Genomic DNA, 18865 nt, shown 5'->3' on the forward strand with positions numbered 1-18865 from the left:
TGCCAATGAAGAAGATTACACACAAAGGACACAACATTTTCTTTCAAGTTAGTTTAGGTCCCCCTAATATTTTCCTTAAAGTATTTAGGTATTTCAGTTAAACCATTGCACAAAATATATTCAGCTTTATGGAGCTTTTCAGCATCCTTTACCTCATAGCTTTCAGTTTTACAGTAAACAGGACAGGGCTGGGTTTGTCTGGCTGAGTGAAGTCTAAATACATGCAGTTTAGGATGAATTAAACTCTGAATTTGCTGTTGGTGTCAATGTGAGTGTGAGTGGTTGTCTGTCTGTCTAACCCCCACCAAAACCTTCAGGAGTAAACAGTAAACTGTAGGTAATGGATAGATGGACATATACTGTACCTTTATCAACTACAGGGACAGTGAAATTGTGATGAATCTTAAGTGAATGACCTGACAAACTAGTTGGTGGACATTTTGGAGTAGAAGCAGGTAGAGAACAATATATTGGAGCTGCTGGAGACCAAGAGAAGTGTAAATAGGCCACTGCCGACACGGTTACTTACCACAGCAATTTTAAAGTAGGGAGTTAATACCGTGATGTGGGTTTGCTCGGCTGCCAACAAGTGGCCAACAAGAACAACAAAACACAGCTTTAAATCCTGCAACTTCTTCATCCAGGACAGTGTTTGACTACTCCAAACCTGCTGTGAAAAGCAGTGTGCTAGTCAGTGGAAGTTCTTGCCCACAACTGAAACCAGTGGGACCAATTAAATAAACCCATTAAAACACATTGGGACAAATTTTCATCATTGAACTCACAGTTTTAGTTTTTAGTCAAAGGAAGCCAAGTTCGTCTGATCTCCCATCAATAGACTTCAATAGAGCGTGGACTTGACATGATTGCCCATGGTAACACTTATAGTAACTGCTGCGTTATTTTTTCAGCTCCACCCATGAAATTATTCTGTATCCAGACCACTCTGCCTTTTCTCGTACCCATACAACTCAGTCTGCATCACCAGTCGTAGTGACATGTTACATGTTAATAGTTTTTTGTTTAAAAAGTGTTAAAAGTATTTACAGTATAAGTGCTAAGAAAACCTTGGAATAGTGAAATGAGATAGAATTTGTCCCCCACAGCCTATTTGTGTGACATTTCCTTTCTGGTTCAGTCTCAGTGTTGTGTTTCTGAGCTTTGACCGCCCATCGCACTGAAATGTGAGGAAAGGCTAAAGGACATGAAGAAAATGGACTAATGTCGAATGGTGTCTGGATGTTCCCTGACTTCATCCTATATGATGTCCCCCCCTCCCCCATTTTTGTTTTGTGCATGTGCAGTTTTCTAACACGCAGTCGTGGTAACGCGCATTCTAGCAGCTCATCCATCTGCAGCGTTAACTCACTGTGAGTTATTACCTCTCTGATACAATTTCTAAATCCTCCCATTGCCCCTCTTCCATCGCTCCTGCTCTGCTGCTACACCCTACCTCCTCCTAGTGTGGTCATTTCATCTTTCTGTGTAAACTGTCCAGAAGAACATGACAGTCCTCCATGCTCGCATCTTGTGATAGAGTTGCGTGTGTGTGTTTCAGTATTCCCATTCCTGTCTTCTGTTTCTGTTATTTCCCTGTGATCAGCAAGGATCACCGGGTTGTGTTTCAGTGATCATGGTACCTGACTGTGTATGATCAGCATCCTTATGTGTGAGAATGATTTTTTGATCTCATGATACTGCATATAATCGTTCATGCTGTCTGTGATATGATTCATTGCCCAAACTGCTGTTACCTGTTACATTATTACAGATAAACACCTGCTCAGCAGAAACAGACAGATACTGAGTGACTCACAGAAGTTGGACACAGCAGTTGTTGAGTCACTTATCAGTCTTATTTGTAGTGAGTCAGAATGATGAATGTGAAAACAAAACCAGTGGAATGAAACCGTTATTTAAGGATATGGCAGGTGAAATCTTGTATTTTTCATATTGTCAACAATTCCCATGAAAGCAGGCATGTATTGAGGTGAGACTTTGGTGAATGCCAATTTGTGGCAGTCACATTATCACCAACACTCAATTATACATAACTTTAAGACCTCATAATTAAAGTGTCCACAGGTGTTGCATCCAGAGTTGTCATGGAGGAGGAGATTAGCTGGAGAAACCCAAAATGCTTTTGGACAGGCTGTAAACATTTTTGTTTCTGCTGTAAGGTGTGCGTGTGCGCATACTGTATGAATTTCTTTGATTACTAGTTGTAGTTTTTGGCTGACTTTCCATTGGATTTGTTGACATTGAGAAAATACATCTTCAATGCAACAGAAACACTTGTACACGTCAACCTTAGTCCTTAGACCTTACCACATGATCAGACTACTCAGTGTTTGCTTCAGCAGGCTGCAACAGTTTCTGCCATAATCAAACTCTGTTGCCATCCAACAGAAAATAATTCATCATTACTGTTTAATTACATGTATAAATCAGCTTTAGGGCACATTGTTGAACTGATACTGTAGGTTTAACATTTGAGAGACACAATATGTGCTTTGAATTGGTGATTAAGCTTTATCTTTGTTCTACATATTTCGGAGGATTTGCTTAGAACTGTGATTTAATTCATAAAAATTCTACACATTTTTGGAACAACTAAGGAGTCCACACTGATGCTAATTCTAGTAACACTACTTGTAGTGTAACTCTGGCTCTCTCAGGCCCACACTACTAGATTTTAATTTCAAAAACCAAACACTTCCACCCACGCCAACACACCTGTCTCATGTACATTGGACATGTGCAAGCTGGTGTAAACAGGAAGCAGACTACTTGCTCTCGAGTAACCCTTTTGGACTGGAGTGGTGTGGATGTGGACAGGAGGCAACAACGTAGTAAAAGAGATGCATCTCTTGAAAATGTAGTAGTGTGGAGGCAGCCTGAGCAGTATGATGCCTCAGTATGCTCCCCTCCCCTTTAGGTTACTCCATTGTAATGGCTCATTATGTCAGGAGATGTGTCCTGTAGTGAAACACTGACACAAACACTTTGACAGACAACTGTTATGCCAGCCAAACATCAGAGCTCTTCATTATTCCCCTGCTCCCTCGCAGCAAAAGCAATTTCTTTTGGGTTTCTGTATAATTTTCCATCTCTACTGTACATGTTGTCATTTTTCTGAAGCTTATCTGCTCCCTCTGTGCTTCTGTCTGTAACTTCTTTCTGTCCCTTTTGAAGTTCCTTCTCTTCCTCTGTTTGTTTCAATGTTGCTCCCTTTATGTGTTTGTAGGAGTTATGTCTGCACCCCAGTCCATCACTACCTGAGGTAAACCCAACCGCCTGCTAACAAGGTGGTGGATGATGATGATGATGATGATGATGATGATAACATGCATAAAAACATACATACTCATATTCTCACTATTTACATCCCTTAACACAAGAACCACATAAATGAAACAGACCCACCCTGCATTGTTTTCATGCACACCATGTTAGAGGCTTCTTTGTTCATTCAGTGAATCCAGTTCCATGTTGTCCATCCCCCTCCTATAGTAGCAGGAGTTTTGAAGTGCAGTGCAGTGTGCTAGCTCTAAGATGAGTATGAAGAATGTAATTGAACCATGGAGCTTTGAGAAGATGGAATAAATAATTTTCTGTTTTCTAATCTGTGCGGTGTACAGATGTGGCTAATATGACAAGATGCCACATTAAAAAAATGGCATAGTTGTATGTGCAGTACAGCAAAGAAATAGTTCTGTTGTTAGTAAGTTCATACATATCAAAAGTGCATGCGTTCAGTCATTTCACAAATACTGTGTTAAAAGACATTGACAGAGAATATGTCAGAGCATGGCGACATGGCCATGCTTGGCTGTTGTTCAGACGCTCTCCACAGTAGACTGTGATAAACGAACACAGCGGTCTGCTGCGTTAAAGCACCATTGCACCTTGGTCATACTGTAAATCATCCAAGCATGTAGGGACTGTTTAAAACCTTCAGCTGGTTTTATGTGCCATGAAGTATAAAGTGCATACACACTGAATGTGTCACACCTCAAGTGGAACCATGCCTGTTAACGTATCCATTGGAAAAGCTGAGAGCTTTTGTTGACAAAACTCTGCCATTGACATCAAAGTAGAGAATTCACAGAAAAGAATTTACTTTTTACATTTAGTATTTTATTGTGATATCGGTGCTCCAGTGGTTATGATTTGTCTGGTTCTTGTGGTTCTCCCCCAGTAAGGAGCAGCAGAAGTCAATGAAGACGACGAGGTCAGTGTGGGAGCAGAGGACCAAACAGCTGAGGAGGCAGAACTGGGCGAGCTGCGAGGCCCTGTACAGCGAGCTGGAGCCTGAGGAGCGTCTCCGCCTCCATCTCCGGCCCGACATGAAGAGCCACCACGACCGGCCGCTGCTCGTGGAGCCTTGCGACAGGCCTTTGCTCGCGGGCCAACCGCACCACCATCACACGCCCTGCCTGCCCGAGGAGGCCGAGACCGCCGCCGACCCTCCTGCGACCCTCCACCAGCCTCGCCGCCACCACCGACACAGAGACCGGACCAGGACGAAAGACGAGACAAATGATAACGGCGACACTGGCGGAAGACACCACATCCATCACAGTCGCTCCAAAGACCACGACGGCAGCCGGGGCAGAGAGGGGAAGAGCGAGAGATCCCGCAGCCGAGAGGGAGGCAGGAGGCATCACCACCAGAGCTCCATGGACGACAGCGGAGGAGTCAGGCCCGAGAGAGAGCACCGCCATCATCACTCACACCGGCAGTCCCGGGTGGGAAAGGGAACGGTAAACAGCGGAGGCAGGGAAGAGCGAAGGCGGCACAGAGATGGATGTTCTTCTCACAGGGACGGGGATGTTAACTCCAGAGGAGACAGTGGGGCCAACGGAGAGAGGAAGAGACCCAGGAATCATAATTCCAGGGGCCAATCCACAGCTGAGGGAGAAGAGTCCAATGAGAGAGAGAAGAGCCAGAGTCACAGGTGAAAATAATCTCAAAATCTTCATTAACTCATTTTAGCATTGATCCAATACGGATTCACTTTGTTTACATCGTGTGCAGTCAGAAAGTGATAACCTTTGGGCTCTGCTCACTTTCTCTTCAGTTGGTTTTACATAGAAACGTGACAAGCTGTCAACTGTCATCACTGCATCAGAAAGTATCAGTAGATGTCCACATTTTGAAGAAAACTAAAATGGATTACCGTAGATATGTTCAATCCTACCATGCAGCTTTTCATATTATTTGGAAGTTTAGTTTAATCCGTGTGTTTGATTATTTTATGTGACTTTTTAATGGACCCCAGGAAGAGTAGCTGCTATCAGGTGTAGCAGCTAATGGGGATCTTAATAAAAATAAAATCTAAATCCTCCCAGTGATGCCATGGTATGTAAATGTTTAACCAGATCCATCAGCTTTAGCTAAGTCAAACATGTCACTGACAGTGGTGACAAGTCGCCGAATCCACTGTTTCTCATACATTGATTCATTTGTGGCAGCCCACCGCAATGTCAGCATTGACTCTCACTATTGATTTTCTTTTTCTTTTTTTTTTTACTATTTCAAATGAGTCAAATCGTATTTCATCCCAGAGCACATTGATTCACTCGCTTCTCTTGGTCTTGGAGTTCTCTTTCTCTCTCTGTCTTGGCTGGGCTGTATCACAACATTTCTTTTTTTCATTTGTAATACAGAGCCAGATTGCGGATACTTATGTATTTTCATGTAGGGGACAAAAGTGTTATTATTTATGAGGCATGGTTAGCAATCTTTTTAAGGGTTGTAGGATTTGTATCTTCTACCTGTGAGACCTGAATTTGGTTCGCAAGTGGAGCAGAAACAAAAGTGGCTTCAATCAGACTTTGTAAAAAAAAACAAAAAAAAACGTATGTGTGTTTATATGTGTACCCCTGCATTCATTATTTCTAGTTAGTTAAGGGTATATTTGTAAGGGTCTATATTGTAGTTAAGTATATTGTATATTTCAGGAAAGCCATAGAAAAAGAGATGAGGGGATGATGTGCATAAATGTCAATAGCTGTGGCAAAGAGTGGGATGAACTTATTTGTGTTCACAACATATGAACAATACAGACTGCAACATACTGTGTAGAAGAGAGAAAGTGAAAGTGGTATTGATCCTATTGACAGTAGAATCAATTTTCAAAAACCAGACATAGCATCAAAAGCATCAATATTTTCGATGTGTCGATCTGCCAACCCTTAACTCAAATGCCAGCTGTGACACATATAATGCCATGTTTGAACCCGTCTTCTGTCTCACAATGACAACAGACCCTCTGGACTGGCTGACTGTGTGGGAAACAAATGTTAGGGTTGTGGTTAGCCACCACGATACAGGCATGAGATATTGATATGGAAGATGCTGTTTCTGACCTAGGGACAGGTTTGGTGATTCAGAGGGGGAGTCTCTGGCCATCTCCCCCCGGCAGGACTCTGGAGGCGCCAGCTGGCCTCCTGACCGGGTGGAGGACTCAGATAACCAGCGGAACGTGAGACGAACCGGCCAAAGCTCCACCCACGTTCCTCCTGTGACCGTCACCTCCCCACCTGGAGAGACCATCCTCATGCAAAGTCAGTATCGCATTAATGTGACGTCACTGGCAGCCATTTAATTGAAGATCTCTGTGCATAGCCCCAAATTAAACAGAGGAAAAATGTGAAATTTCAGATGGTTCAACAGGATCTGAGACTTTCTATGAAATCATGTCGAATGCTTCCAACCAATACTTGTGTCTACAGTACATGGACATGACCACAACATAGTGTACTGTATGGCTCGCAGTAGTTTAGTCTTACTTTTGTCCTACACAGCTTGACCTTGGTTAAATGGTAACAATAAAGAATCCCTCATTGTGCCAAGAACATATATCATTTATTATCCAATCATGCTTTGAGGACGTTCAAATAGACGACCACTGCTGGGGGTTCTGTGCTGTTCAATGACACTCTGCCATGTCTGAGATTGTTGCTGCAATCAAACTGTCTGTGTTTACAGTGAACAGTATTGACTGTGAGACAATGCCCATGAATGAGAAGACTTTGGAAGATCTAGGTCAAAGTGGGCCCAGACCCATCCTGCCTTACAGTTCCATGTTCGTCTTTGGACAAACCAATCCGTGAGTCACCTTGACCTGCTTTGTCCAACATACTACAGAATTTAGACTCTTCAGAGACAGGATGATGGTCACCCTTTTCTTGAATCTTATCACTTTTCATGTCTAGCACATTTTAAATTTGAAGTGTTGAATTTATTTTTCACTTTATCCCCTCACACCCAATACTCAGCCTTCCACTTAGTAGCTGCTGTCACAACTCAGTCTTTGTTACATCTTGTCTCCTGCTTATTGTTTCTCTCCCTCTCTGCGTCTGTCCCTGTCTCTCTCTCCTCAGGGTGAGGCGGTTATGTCACTACATTGTGACTATGCGTTATTTTGAGATGTCCATCCTGGTTGTCATTGCCATGAGCAGTATTGCTTTGGCAGCAGAGGACCCTGTCTGGACAAATGCCCCTCGCAACAATGTGAGACACACAGCGCACATGAACGCAACAATACAAATACAAATTAAATTTGTTATACATTTTCAGTACTAATTCTTTCTTTATTTTAGGTGCTCAAATATCTGGACTACGCTTTCACTGGTGTTTTTACCTTTGAAATGGTGATCAAGGTAAGCATGCCATGTACATAGGCAAATGCACAAGTATAATAGTTATAATAATGTCACTGTTTCTTTGTCTTTCACTGCATTTTTTAAACTGACTAAAAACTGAAAGTACTTAAGTATTGAATGTGGAGTGGACAGCAAGGCAGTCTGTGCCAGGCCGTCACCTCACAATGACAATTATAGTGCACTCGGGAAATCAGTCTTCAGTTCCCTTTTTATTGATAATCCATTGTATTTTCATATAAAACCACCATTGTTTACTGTCTCTCACTGATGAATATAACACAGAGGTGATCAAACATTTAAGTAGTTCAGCACTAACACTTTATAAATGTCCTCATAAAAAATTATATGTACAGGTTGGTGTTTAACTGGCTGAGCATTGCATTCCTCCACCCTCTTTACTTTTACATTAAGTCTAATCTAACTAGTTCCAAAATGTTTTATGACATTATTGATTTGTTAATATCCAGTTATCATTAACCATCACAATATTATATGATAACTAAAAAGATATATAGTTGAACTGACCAATACAGGCTTATCATATGTCAGAAATAAGGCAGTTTGAAATAAATACAAATTAAACATATAAAATAAACTTACATTACATAGCTTAAAGTGAAATTAATAAAATACATAACAATGATGTGTTTTGCTCAGATGGTGGACCTGGGCCTGTTGCTCCATCCTGGAGCCTACTTCAGAGACCTGTGGAACATTTTGGACTTCATAGTAGTCAGTGGAGCGCTGGTGGCTTTTGCATTTTCGTAAGTTCAAAAACTTCTAATACATAAAATAAGATGGATCAATTTGTAAATTGTCACTCCTGATCATCAGAGTTAGTGTAAGCGTGTGTGTGTGTGTGTGTGTGTGTGTGTGTGTGTGTGTGTGTGTGTGTGTGTGTGTGTGTGTGTGTGTGTGTGTGTGTGTGTGTGTGTGTGTGTGTGTGTGTGTGTGTGTGTGTGTGTGTGTGTGTGTTGTGCAATGTGTTTAATGATGATCCTCTCCCTGTTTCTGTGCTGGGATCGTTTTGAAGGAGTTTCATGGGGTAATGCCTCCTCTCTCTCTCTCTCTCATCTTGCTTGTCATTATTTATATGTGTATGTGTGTGATAGAAAAAACATATGCACTGCAAAAACAAGTAATTTCCTCACATATTCAGTCTTACGTCTTACGTAAATGTATTCAGGTTTTCTTTAAAGGTGCATCATAGGATGGGAAGTACAACTTTTCAAGAAGATACTTTTGTTTATTCCTGTATAAAATGAAAGTGAATAATAATTCTTTTATTTTTTTTTACCCATTATCACATTTTATTATAAGTGTAGTTTTTAAAGGGACAGTATGGGACTTTATTGGCTTTTTATTGACAAAAATCAAATATCGCTTTCATAAATACGTATTTCACTGAAGTGGAATCGCGCCCGCATACAAATGAGCGCTTTCTCGTACCTTAGAATGAGATGTTACAAGTCGTTACAAACATACAGGGGGGGGTTCACCGAACCTTCTCTGCCATGTTGAATCGCCATGTTTTACGTTCAGTGTCACCGTGGCTGTAAGTAACCTCAAACTCGGGCCGCCGGAGCTTCTCGGCTCGGGGAGAAAGTTTTCCAGACAGCGCCTGTTAAAACTGTCACCACCGTGTAGCTAGTGTGAGGAAGGATGGAGGCACTGGTGTTGCCTTCAGGTGCAGTCAGACACCTGAATGACGCCGTGAGTGACGCCGTCGGCAAACCAACTGGATGTTATTTTACTCGACGAGAGAAAGCCGGTAAAACGTGGGTCAGGTAAACAATACGACATCACCATGACAACATATTGTCACGCCTGTATTGTTTTGCCTCGTGCTGGCGGACCGTTTGTTTACATAGAGGCTTGTTTATCCTGATACATGCAGCGTGTGTTGTTTTTCTGACTTCTGCCCGAGTTTACGTAAACGCAACAGCAAGAATACGTGCCGACATGCAACCGCACCGCTAGATGGGGGTAAATCTCACATACTGTCCCTTTAAGTGAATTCCATTCATTATTTGACAGAGGAGTGTGGGAGTTAACTTGTTTGTTGTAACCACTGAAATTGTATTACTGCCTCACAGACGAATCTAACATTCATAGACATAATTATTAAATGTGATTTGAATAAGTTATATTTTGTAAAATAATTTTAGTAGTAGTTGTAGAGGTATTTTAGTTGATTTCCAGCATTCCCTGCACTTCCCGATTTCTTTTTCAAAACACACACAAAGTGATTACAGTGAATTGTGGTCTAGAGGCTGCTGTCAATAGACAATCATCTCATTGTCTACTGACACTTCACTGGATTTCTTTCTGCATCGTTGTTACTTCTTGGTGCAGAGGTTGTGAGCAAAGTCAGCTCAGAAATTCAAGATGCATCACTTGAACAGACTGTAAGGCCTGCAGTATATGAATTGAAATTGCTTGTGAGGATGGGTGTCTATTTTTGCAGTGTTCACTGTTGTGCCTAGGACACATTCCCATCTCGTCGTCCATCTAAGACCCTCCTGTACTTGACCGTCATGTGCTTGGCTAAAGGTCTGTCCTCCATACTCTCCTCTGTTATGGAGGGGCATGTCACCTGCGTGTTCACCATCCTTATCTTCCTTAAGCCTCTTACGGGAGGTTTTTTCATCAGCACTTTGGCTCGACACAGCTCTGCTTGGACTGGAATGATATCATCAATTTCATATTCTCTGTTATTAATTCACTGACTAGAGGCTCGTTATGAGCAAGCTGCTGTTGGGGGGAGGGGGGGCATGAGTACATCTCAGAGATTATCAGTCTTCTCTATGTTCTTAGCATGCCTCTTAGATCGACTGTACGTCATGTATGTATGTTAGCTATAGGTTTTTAATGACTGCCCCATGATCATATTCCTCATCGTTTCCATTCACATGTAATTTATTTTATTCCATCTGACTTAACTTGTATCTGTCCAACTCAGCATTATGCTGCGGGTGGGGATATATTTACGTGGTTTGGTTCCTAACAGCGAGTGAAACCCATATACAGTTCTTATCAGCGACTGACAGCTTGTATAGGTATTCAGGAAAAAATGAATGAGACATTATGAAATGATTCTAACTACTCAACCATCTGCAGTAGTAAACTAGCACTACTTTTAGGGTGAAGAGTTTACATATTATTAAGGCATCCATTTGTTGGTGTTACTTAGATTATAAACAGCCCATATATATATATATATATATATATATATATATATATATATATATCTGCACTGTGTGGGAACTGGTCCTGGATAGTGCTAGATACAGTATCAGGGCTCAGTTGCACAAATCACTCCAAGTCTTCCTTCAAGTCTGACTTGAGATTTTCTTAAAATAAACACATTTGCACAAAACACACTTATGCCATCTCCTTAAGGATTCCTTAAGATTAGTTTATTTATTTAGGATTTTCCTCTTATTTTGTTTTATACTGAAGAAATCACTCAGTGTTAAGTAGGCTGTTGCACAGAAGAGGTTAGTAACTGGAGTTCCTCTGACTCTGTAGCTGCAACATGAGTTGAGTGATGTGGTGATAAATGAAGAAAATGAGCATGCCTTGAAAAGAGTGCGAGAAGATTACAGTAAGGAGAAATTAAACCAAAAGTGTAGGCAAGGCAAGTTTATTTGTATAGCACATTTCCGCAACAAGACAACTCAAGGTGCTTTACACATTAGCAAAATAAGAAGATAAAAAGCAGACATTATTTAAAAACAGACAAGAGAAAGAATTAAAACAGATATAAAAAGAAGTAAAACAGAAAGGGAGACAGAACAACTAAAACATAGTGGAAAAAAAAGATATAAAATAACAGAATGTTACAGTGCAACTACTGTAACTTTAACTCATGGTGCAGTTAAATTTAGCTGTTTTTAATTTCACATTTACTAGTAATTGCATTATATTAAAGCAACCTGTAGTAAACAAATGCAAAGATGCAGGATGAATAGGTTGCTGAGAGTTAAAAATGTTTTCAGTTTCATAGTTACTTTACATGCTGTCTATATTTACTAATTTTGTATTTCATAAAGTCTCATTTATTTATTATGTAACATTATTTCTAGTTTTTATTCCTACATACTGAAATCTTCAACAGGTTAAATCAGACTTAAACAAATCATTTTCAAAGGCTACTTGGCCTCTTTTTTCTGCAAGTGGTTCAAAATACAAAGCCTTTTTTGATTGACAGCTGTCACTCACCATCCATGCACGTCTCCGGAGCTCAGCCTGCCTGCCATCCATCTGATCAACTTCCTACAAGGATAACAAACCATAGCATCTTCATGAATCTGTCATCTCACCTAGTGGAGCCTCTCAAGTGTTGAGCTCAGTCTGCAGCCTACTGGTGCATTTCATGTTTGATGCTGCAAAGCGCAATACTGCCTTTCCATGTCAGCATAACCTGGTTTTTAGGGCTGGGATAATATTTATTTTTGCTTTATTATTATCATTTAGAAGAAGTTTAGTAGTTGGCATTTGCTCTTTTATTAGATGTTTTGGTTGAGTGAAAAGTAGCAGCGTGCAACAAGTGTTGAACAAGTGCCTGTTTTAATTGCTGAACAGTCTTGATTTGTTTCTTATAAAAGGCACATTCAGCGTCTAATCCCACTGACTGTTTTCTCCTCACATGGCCTGATATTCTTTAGTTGAATCCAGTGTGGAACATAGTCCTTACTATTTACTCATGCAGTTGTCTGCTACCAACCAAAATATAGACAACTTTACGTTATCATTTATGGAAACTATAGTGTTTTGATGTGATGCAAACATATGCTTTTTTTTTATTGTATGTGTGAAGCCTCCATAAATGTGCTGTTCCTTGTTTTACCACTGTTTTCCCCCAAGTAGATCGCAGCAAGGTGTGACCAGGTGGGGAACCCTCCTATGCCACCCCATCCCCCACCCTGATCCCTCACCCTATACCCTACCCTAAACCCTTTCCCAACCAAATCCAACCCTCTCTAACTACCATTCTTCTTCTGGTTAGATCAGCTTCATGTGCAAAATATTAAGCCCATATAAACCAGTGACTCAAATGCCTTTTTAACACAACAGTAATCTCTGTCTGACCGCTTTCAAGTGAAACCTGCCTCTGCCTCCCAAACATTCTTTTAACCATTTCATTCCCAAATGCCTTGTTGCTTTGCATATTTACTTTCTATTTCCGTTCTAATTAGTTCTTTTAATGACCTTAACATTAGGATAAGGATAAGTAGTATTTAACAAATTGTTTAAATTGCATTTTGGAATGAAATCTGTTATGCAGAGGCTTTTCCTTGCGTGTTGGACTATCCGTCTTTGCTCTCTTCATCCACTGTCACCAAACTCTTTACACTGAATTTCCCGTCCTTCTGGCTGAATTCACATGAGTTCTCTAGTAATAGCATGTGAAGTCTTCCAGCTCTCACACTACACATAAAGCCAGTGTTTATCCACATGGGGGGCAAGTAGCCAGAATGATATTGTTAGAGGGTGAATGAACAGTTTTTTATACACATATTTATTTCTTAAGATAAAAGTTTAGTCATGTGTAACTATTGGGCTACTTCCTGCTGTTTAGAGGGCCGCTAGTGTGGATATGGGCATTGTTATTGTGGGAAATGGGAGAAGCAAAAGATGACCAAAATTAAAAAAAAAAAAAATTAAAGATTACCAAAATTGTACTACAGTACGCTCAGCTTAGTTCGCATTCAGTCATCATAACAAAACAAGAAGGTTAACCACATCATTTTGTGTCACTGATTTGTTCAAATTAGGACACCCCCCCCCCAAAAGAAAAATACCCTGAATGTTCATGTGATCAGTCTGAGTACATACTTTAGTTTCTTTGTGACAGTAATGCAAGTGTGAAGTAAGAAACGTAGAATTCTTTAATTATGGTATTTTTTATATCTTTATTTCCTGAAGTTCATGTTATGGTGAAGGCTAATCGAAGAAATCTGAACCAGTCCTCTAAATTATTCTTTAATGCATCCTGCTCGCTGTGTTTTGCGATACATGCTTATGCTGAGAGAGGCAAACGTGTTCTGAAGTGTAATAGAGTGTTGAGAGTTGAAGAGATTTAGTTTTCATGGCTAAGCTCTCTGTTCTCACCGCAGAAAAGGATGAGGAGAAGGTAATGAGGCCACACCTGAACTAGATGCCCTTGTTATCATTTGAGCCTTTATGTGGCCCAAAGCTTCACATTGTAGCCCCCGCAACAAGTCCAATCTCTCTGTTTCCTCACTGTATCTGGGTGTTGAGGGGTATTCTTTGAAAGCTATCAGAATATCTCACGTGGTTTTTGCCTCAGTCCTCCCTCTTAGTGTTTGGTCTGATAACACTCTGATCAAATGTTACTGAAAACGCATGCTGGACTAATTTGCATCAGAGCATGGAGTTGTTGCATGTTATTTAACCAGGGGGGGCAAAGGGACCTCACAGAGGAACCATGCCCATGCTGTTTGTCACCCTACAGCTAATTTGCCCTGTTGCTCAAAGTCTAGGATTCTTTGAAAGCTATATTTCCCAGCGTTTTTTAGGAGACATTAGAGAGTAGTCACTCCAGGCATGCGTTGCAAGATTCCTAGTTCAGCAATAACATTAACAGACATTAAAGGCTGGACAAAATCTGTATTGCTTCTCCTGAATCTGAAGTCTTCAAACTGATCACGGCCTCCTTGGAATTAACTGTTCCAGAGAGGATGAAGAGCGTAATTCTCCTATACTTAAAAAAAAAATTAGACAATGAGTATGCCAAATGTATAAGATTCCTTCAGAGCCTTACTTGTCAAGTAGTATTAGTTTTGTTAAAATATACTTTCATTTGATTTTGTATAGTGTACTCAATTTTGCCCTCTACCTTGTTGAAATGTTGATTTGACACCTATTGATTATTCATACAAGTACACGTAGCATTTTCTTGCCAGGAACGGCAGCCATCTCAACGTGTTATATCAAAAGAGTAATAACCAAGTAGGATCTGTGCCAAGTTGAGCACTTGTATCCACATTTGAAAGCTCTCCAACCCCCCCTAACCCTCCTGAGCTACAGTACCATGCCAGTGATATAGTGAGGCTTTTCCAATCTTACAACTCTGCCTCCTTTACATAGGACCTGCTGCTAAGATTCAGATTCAGAAGTTTCCACTGCTGAACATCAGCCACAGTTAGGACCATCAGTTCCTTCCTGGGCTTCATTAGGTTATGACTTCCGGTCGGAGTAAAAACCAGCCCCACCAAATGTGAGGCACTGGTTCTCAGACAGATGGTGGTCTGTGTTGTGGCCCAAAAAAATAGAATGCAAATTGCATCAGTCAATTTTAAAAACTTTACACAGTGATTGACCAGGTGTGTGTGTGTGTGAGTAAGGAGGCAGTTTGAACTTTCTTTTTTCAGCCTTCACACAGCTGGCAGGTTTACTTTACATACGTACAAATTACTACAACGTCATCTGGAGTGCCTTCAAGGCACTAAGCGTGTGCCCTGCGACACTTATTCCCAACTGGATGACTCATCACATCTAACTATTTTCCATGAGAGCAGGAATTTTACTACTTTATTTCAAGCATGTTCCCTCCGAACCTGAGGCTATTTTTGTATCCTGCAACTACAGGGTTTTCAAAGACACCCAAAAGTCTTCACTGCTGTGGTGGATCCCACATAGCCAGTTACTGTATGTCGTGACTGGTGGTTGTGGAGAACAGGATTCTTTTTTGGGGAGCGTAAATAGTGGAAGAGCTTTGTACCGAATGGGTCAAGGATGTAGAAATTATGAAACCAGCCAAGGCTGGACAAAAAAATATGTCACATATTTTTTCCCACCATTGTGAGGTAACACACAAATTGTGTTATGGTAATGAAACACGCTATTGTCCTGCTGCTCTATGATCATTTTTGTATGTGATGCCCCACAACTGATGTTTTAGGGTCATTATTTTTGTATTACACTGCAACAGTGTTGGGATCCAACTCTTCCCCTGTATTTAAGTATTGAAGGAGATGGGTATCATATTGACAAGGACTTACTTGTTTATAACTGTAGGAAAGGCTCAATTCTGAAATTGGGATCAGTGCCCTTTTTGATGTCCAGTGCCTTGCCCACCTCAAATCACTAAAAATAACACAGGTAGCATACGCAAGTATATCAACTGTTCAAACCCCTGCCAGGCAACTATTGAGACTTTATGTGCAAACTGCATATTAGAAACAAGGTAAATCGGAGTTGTTGTTTTTTTCTCGCATTTTTCTCACATCAGACAATGACATGATGAGTATGAGCCTCTGTCCCCTTATGTTACATTGCTGAACCTACTATTTGCCAAAATGTGTTTTTCGTGTTAAGTGGCAAATTAGTTTAACTAAGATCTTAATCCTGAAATGCCGACCCGAGACATGTTGTTGATTAAGATCCCTCATACATGGTCTTAAGTATGACCATATTTGCATGGAGGATAATAGAAGCTTTTCTGTGGATTGACTGCATGTTCAAAGAGATTTCAGGCTGAGTTGTTCATGTAAACCAGGATTACATGATACCCACAGCTGAGCTGAATGGTGAGGAGTTACATGTCCTTGCGTGAAGCTGCCTGTGCTGCGGAGCATTAACTGTGCTGGAATGAATGTGCCTGGAAGTGCTAGAGATTTACCCTCCAGGAGTTGAATAGCTGCAGGGAATGCATTTCTCTTGTTGAGCTGTCTGAGCCTCCATCCAGAGGGCATTTCCTCTTTGAGGGCAGCTGCTGGGTGAGAATCATTCATGGCTTTTTGATGAAGCCAAACGTAATAAATTGTGACAGAGAGTGGCCATAATGTCAGATACACTTTAACTGTTCTCTCTAATGCGTTGGAGTACAAAATCAAACCCTGACAGAAAAAATCAGCACATTTTTTAAACCAGATATATAAATGAGAGCCTGCTTTACTTGCTGAAATATATACCGGTATACAGTATATTTCTTTTTTGCAAGAAATGTAACCTCTGCTGTACAGTTTTGCAAACGCTGCTTTTTTCAGAAAGCTGTTGTCGTTGTATACCTCATTAACCCAGCTGATTTAATCAGGTTTCAAGAGTCAAAATTAGGACTTTCCTGTTAAGATCTGAAAAGCTCTTTCCATTATATGTGCTGTTTATCCAAATTATTAATACTGAAAAGAAAAGTCTGATTACTGCAGGTTGTTTGTAGATAATTATGTTTGTGGTTTAACAATGATTGCTTTCCACAGGGGGACCAAAGGCAAAGACATAAGCACTATCAAGTCACTGAGGGTTCTCCGAGTACTCAGGCCTCTCAAGACCATCAAACGTCTGCCAAAACTCAAGGTTCTGCCCCTTTACTGTTTATTTTCTTTATATATTTTGATTCATTTATAAAAAAAACTTTGCAGAGCTCAAATGCAATTAAGGCAGCAAATTGTATTGGCACAGGAGGAGGTTTTGGTTGGGATGGTCTTTTTACATTTATTTTATGCTTTATTTATTTTTTCGTATTTGTGGAAAGTATTTTATATCTACTGATCACACACACGCACACACACACACACTGTCAATATGTTCACAAATAATATTAGAATAAATCTACCTCCATGTAGGATCTTCATACCAGTTTTGTTGAAATATAATAAGCCTTTTGATTATCAACCTGATAACATGGCAGTGATATTTGATGATATCTCAGTGCTGCCCTGCCTTGAAACACACTCCATTATAACCTCACTTCAGCTCAGTAGATACCAATCAGCTGCCAACATGCACTCTACTTTCATGCTTGTTTGAAGCGCAAAATGCCCAAATCTATCTAGTTGCAAAAGAAAACAAACAGCAGATCTGTCTCAGTTGCAGTACCTGAAACAAGAATATAATATATACAGTATATAGACTGTATATATGTGACCTGGTATCATGCTGGGCAAAATGTAATCATTATGTCAGTGAAGAGCCTTTCTGCTCTTTGCTCTCAGCCCCATCTTACCTGTGTTTGAATTCTGACAAAATGTTCTTGTACAAGTGAATACGTTTTTAGCTGCATGCCTTATTACAGTTTTTTTCAATTGCTAACAAGCAGTGGTCGAAACTGAAGTCACATTTTCAAAACTCTTAACACAGTTTGCAAAACACAAGTCCATGTGGACCAAACTGTGAAGCACTTTTCATTGCTTTCACACTAAATGCATTCAGTGACCACTGTCACCAAAATTCATGGACTCTTTTCTCAGTTACTAGTTCACCACCTGCAAAACACTAGACTTTTACAGCACATGTTTCAAATGCTAACACACTTTGTTCAAAACTGTTAAAAACACAATCAAAACAGAATGATGGGAGGGAGGGAGGGAGGGGATGGGGGGGCGTGGGGAATTTCTGTTGCAGGAACATTGAAATATATAAAATGTCAAATCAAAAATATTTTATTGAATAACATAAATAAAAATATTACTGCAACTCCAAACACAGGTGAGGTTAGTTTCCAGCTCAAAACTGATCCAGGTGATCTGTGTTTGGCCTCATTAGAAACCATATAAAAAGTGTGTGTGAGGGGGGGGCTTCTGGTTGTTTTTTCTTTGGAAATATGGATCACATGGTTTACAGTAAACTTTTTATTTTTTGTAAGGTCCCTTAGTACCTATGCAAGGGCACAGAGAAAATACATTTTCTTGACGTAAATTGCTGCATTCCTGATTCATTCTTGTTGCAATATATTATCTAGAACACTCAAAGTGCAAAGATATTGCAGTATTTATTTTTATAATAAAACTGATTTACTGATTTTGAAAAAAAATCATTCAAACTTCAAAGATCAAATTAATTTGAAGTAATGTTCTTTGTTGTTAGTGTTTTGTAGTTCAGTGTGCTATGAGTGACAGTGTTTGTTTCCACAGTGATACTATGTGCTAGTGTTGTGGTTGAATGAGCTTATTTTGAGACATGTATGAAGTGTTTTGTTGGTGAGGCACCGTTTTGGGGAAGAGATGAACTGTTTAGCTGAGATGCCTGATGGAAACGCTGGCTGTGTTAAGAGTTTTGAACATGTGACTTCAGTTTCGACCACTGCTTGTTAGCAATCGAAAAAAACTGTAATTGCATGATAATGCATCTCACTATCAGGACCCATCAGGAGTAGTCCCAGTAGCCAGTATCCCCTGTGGCTAGTCTGAACATTTGTTCCACTGAGATGGATATAGAATCACATT

General features: G+C 40.3%; 1 protein-coding gene across 1 annotated transcript in view; it reads left to right on the forward strand.

Annotated features, from left to right (window-relative positions):
* cacna1ba (calcium channel, voltage-dependent, N type, alpha 1B subunit, a) overlaps nucleotides 1-18865 on the forward strand; it is a gene marked incomplete at both ends in the record, with an annotated part of 86720 nt that overhangs the window by 48117 nt on the left and 19738 nt on the right. The window contains 9 exons of the mRNA XM_083978554.1: nucleotides 1305-1370; nucleotides 3248-3283; nucleotides 4202-4960; nucleotides 6385-6572; nucleotides 6997-7117; nucleotides 7392-7521; nucleotides 7611-7670; nucleotides 8331-8437; nucleotides 16850-16997. Of these exons, the coding sequence (XP_083834680.1) occupies nucleotides 1305-1370; nucleotides 3248-3283; nucleotides 4202-4960; nucleotides 6385-6572; nucleotides 6997-7117; nucleotides 7392-7521; nucleotides 7611-7670; nucleotides 8331-8437; nucleotides 16850-16997 (1615 nt within the window). The remainder of the gene's footprint in view (nucleotides 1-1304; nucleotides 1371-3247; nucleotides 3284-4201; nucleotides 4961-6384; nucleotides 6573-6996; nucleotides 7118-7391; nucleotides 7522-7610; nucleotides 7671-8330; nucleotides 8438-16849; nucleotides 16998-18865) is intronic.

This window comes from Trachurus trachurus (genome assembly GCF_905171665.1).
Source record: "Trachurus trachurus genome assembly, chromosome: 9".
In the NCBI taxonomy this organism is placed as follows: Eukaryota; Metazoa; Chordata; class Actinopteri; order Carangiformes; family Carangidae; genus Trachurus; species Trachurus trachurus.